The sequence below is a fragment of the Empidonax traillii genome, unplaced genomic scaffold (genome assembly GCF_003031625.1).
Source record: "Empidonax traillii isolate 1590-97213 ecotype Southwest subspecies unplaced genomic scaffold, ASM303162v1 scaffold1164:size165317, whole genome shotgun sequence".
Lineage (NCBI taxonomy): Eukaryota > Metazoa > Chordata > Aves > Passeriformes > Tyrannidae > Empidonax > Empidonax traillii.
Genome location: NW_020956357.1, coordinates 159,476 through 162,023, shown reverse-complemented (window position 1 = coordinate 162,023; position 2,548 = coordinate 159,476). Strand labels below are relative to the sequence as shown.

General features: G+C 51.2%; 1 protein-coding gene across 1 annotated transcript; it reads left to right on the top strand.

The window, feature by feature from the left end:
- The first annotated feature begins 6 nt into the window (after positions 1-6).
- On the top strand, positions 7-1,176 carry LOC114069012 (inositol 1,4,5-trisphosphate receptor-interacting protein-like 1). The gene has a single exon (XM_027905540.1). The coding sequence runs from the start codon at positions 80-82 to the stop codon at positions 1,136-1,138; it is 1,059 nt and encodes a 352-aa protein (XP_027761341.1). The 5' UTR covers positions 7-79; the 3' UTR covers positions 1,139-1,176.
- The last annotated feature ends 1,372 nt before the right edge of the window (positions 1,177-2,548 follow it).

Below are 2,548 nucleotides of genomic sequence, written 5' to 3'. Positions count from 1 at the left end.
TGTTATCGACAACAACCTGAGATGGCATTTAGAGCGGCACATCCAGTGGCCTGTGCAGGATCTGAAGGAAGGGAGCGAGATGACAACTTTCCTGATGGACAACTTCTCCCTTGTGTTTGGACACATCTTGTCCAACAGTTCCTACCCAATGCTGCAACGAGCCATTGGGGTGGGCAGTGCCTTTGAAGGGTGGAGTCCCCGGGAGGAGGATGTCGTGTACAGTGTCCTTGTCCCCCTCACTCCTCCCCCAAGGCACGTCTTTCATCTGGAGATGGACACTTTGGGCCAGTTGCCCGGGAGGAACTTCTACATCCGCGTGGAGCCGGTGTGCACCTGCAGGAGGGAGCAACAGGATGAGAACGTCCTGTGCTTCCTCCACCACCCAGAGGAAGAGCAGAGGAGGAACAAGGAGCCCAACTTCCTAAACATCCTCTGCTCTGACTCCTACCTCGATGTGGAGAAAACTGCCCGCTGGTTCTACCAGCTGGTGAGAGCAGCCTGGCTGGCTTTGCCTCAGGCACACACTTGGCAATTAGTGCTGCTGCCCTCCAGCCGCTCCTGTAAATTCAAGGTGAGCAGAGGCCGAGAGAACCTGATGGTTGAGGTGCTGTTTGGGGTGCAAGAAGGCAATTCAGACATCTATGTGAGCAGCCAGCCCACAGAGGCCCTCTTCACCCCAAGCACAATGTGGCCGGAGACCTACGCCGTGGCAGAGAGGAAGTTCTTCAGGCACATTGCCCGGCAGGCTCCACGGGACAGCTGGCACCTCAGATGCCTGCAGCTCTTGGCCCGTGCTGTGGTGGGCATTGGCTTCTCCACCTACACCCTGAAGACCATTGTGATGCACCTCCTGAACATCATCCCCGTCTCAGGCTGGCGCATGACGCGTTTCCTGCAGCGGCTAGAGGATTCCATGCAGTACCTGTATGGCTCCCTGCAGGAGAAACGCCTGGACCACTTTGTTGTGGGCAACCGGACCTTGCCTGAGGAGATTATCTTGCCCCCGGATGTCAAAACCGCCCAGCCACTCAACCTCTTCCATCGGCTGGCACAGGATCCCGCCGCCCACTCGCAGGCTATGGATGAGTGCCTTGAACTGGGACATCGCATCTCAACAATGCTGCAAGACGGCCGCTGAAAGAAGACTCCCTGCGCTCAGCTGTGCTTGGGGGGTCAGAGCTGACAAGCATTGCTAATATTCCTGCTGTTGTTCACGGTGGCTTGGGTGGAGAATCACCTCATCCCAGACCCTATCCCTTATTGATCCCTGAAGGGCCATCCGTAGGTCAGCGTTGTGCACACCCTGTTGGACCTGACCTGACATTTTTTAGCTAAAAAAAGTTTTTCTTTAGTATACATAGAATTCATAGGACATGTAAATATTTAGTATAGCACATATATATCTCATTTATTTCCTATAATATTATCTTTCTATATCAATATAGCCCATAGAAATCTCTCCCAGTGTCTCCTCTTGTCCCCTTAAGGGACACTTCAGGTCAGCATTACACCAAGTATGGCCTCCCCAGACTCTGTTGGAGCTGACCTTAATTTTTTATTCTATAAATATATCAGGTTTACTTTAATTCTTATTCACAATATAGTTCATAGGTCATTTCTTTCATATTCTACTATTATCATTACATAAATATAGCCCTAATAGGTCTCCCACTATTTCCTTCAACACGTATTAGCACTGTATTCATGGCATTTATGACTGCCAATCCAGAAAATGCTTTCCCCTTGTTTTAATAAAGAGTACTATTCTGGAACCTGGATCGTGCAAGTTTGTATGGAACTCAACCAGGCCTAGAGTCTTGGGAAATCACACTAGCTGTGAATCTGTTCTCGTGAACACTGGCACTGAGCTCAACCATACTGAGAGTGCTGAATTGGTTCTCCTCCCAAATTAGGCCTTTTGCCACCCCCGCCCCTCTGCTCATGAAATCTCAGAATGGCTCAGGCTGGAAGGGACCTTAAAATTCATCTGGTTCCAACCCCTCTGCCATGGGCAGGGACACCTTCCAGCAGATGTGGTTTCTCCAAGCCCCATCCCACCAGGCCTTCAACACTCCCAGACCTGTTCTCTGCTCTTCTCATTCCCTCTGATCTCTTGGGCCTTTGGCACCAGGCGCCTTCAGAGAGCAGAGCGACCCTTTCTCAGCAGAGCTCTGTTCAGGGGAGAGACGCAGCCACCCATGGCCTCTAGCTGGAGCCAGAGATTTATGTATTCCACTCTGCTCCTGCAGAGGCACAACAAGGGAAGGGCAGGAGACCTGCTTGCCCTCTGCAGAACGTCCACCTTCCCTTGTCTCTAGTTGGGTCCTCGTTTTCTTAAAGCAACCTGAGCAGAGGGAGAGGGAGAAAGAACCCCTTCCAGATGCTTGGCTGGCCCAAACCACTCTCACTGTGGAAGAGAGGATGGAAGTTGCCATCAAAGTAATTGATGAGTTTTTTTCCTCCCCTCTAGCAGCTCTTCCTTTTGTAGGGCGATCCTTTCTCTTGTGTGGCTTGTGAGATCCTGGATGCGAATCTCACTGAATTATTG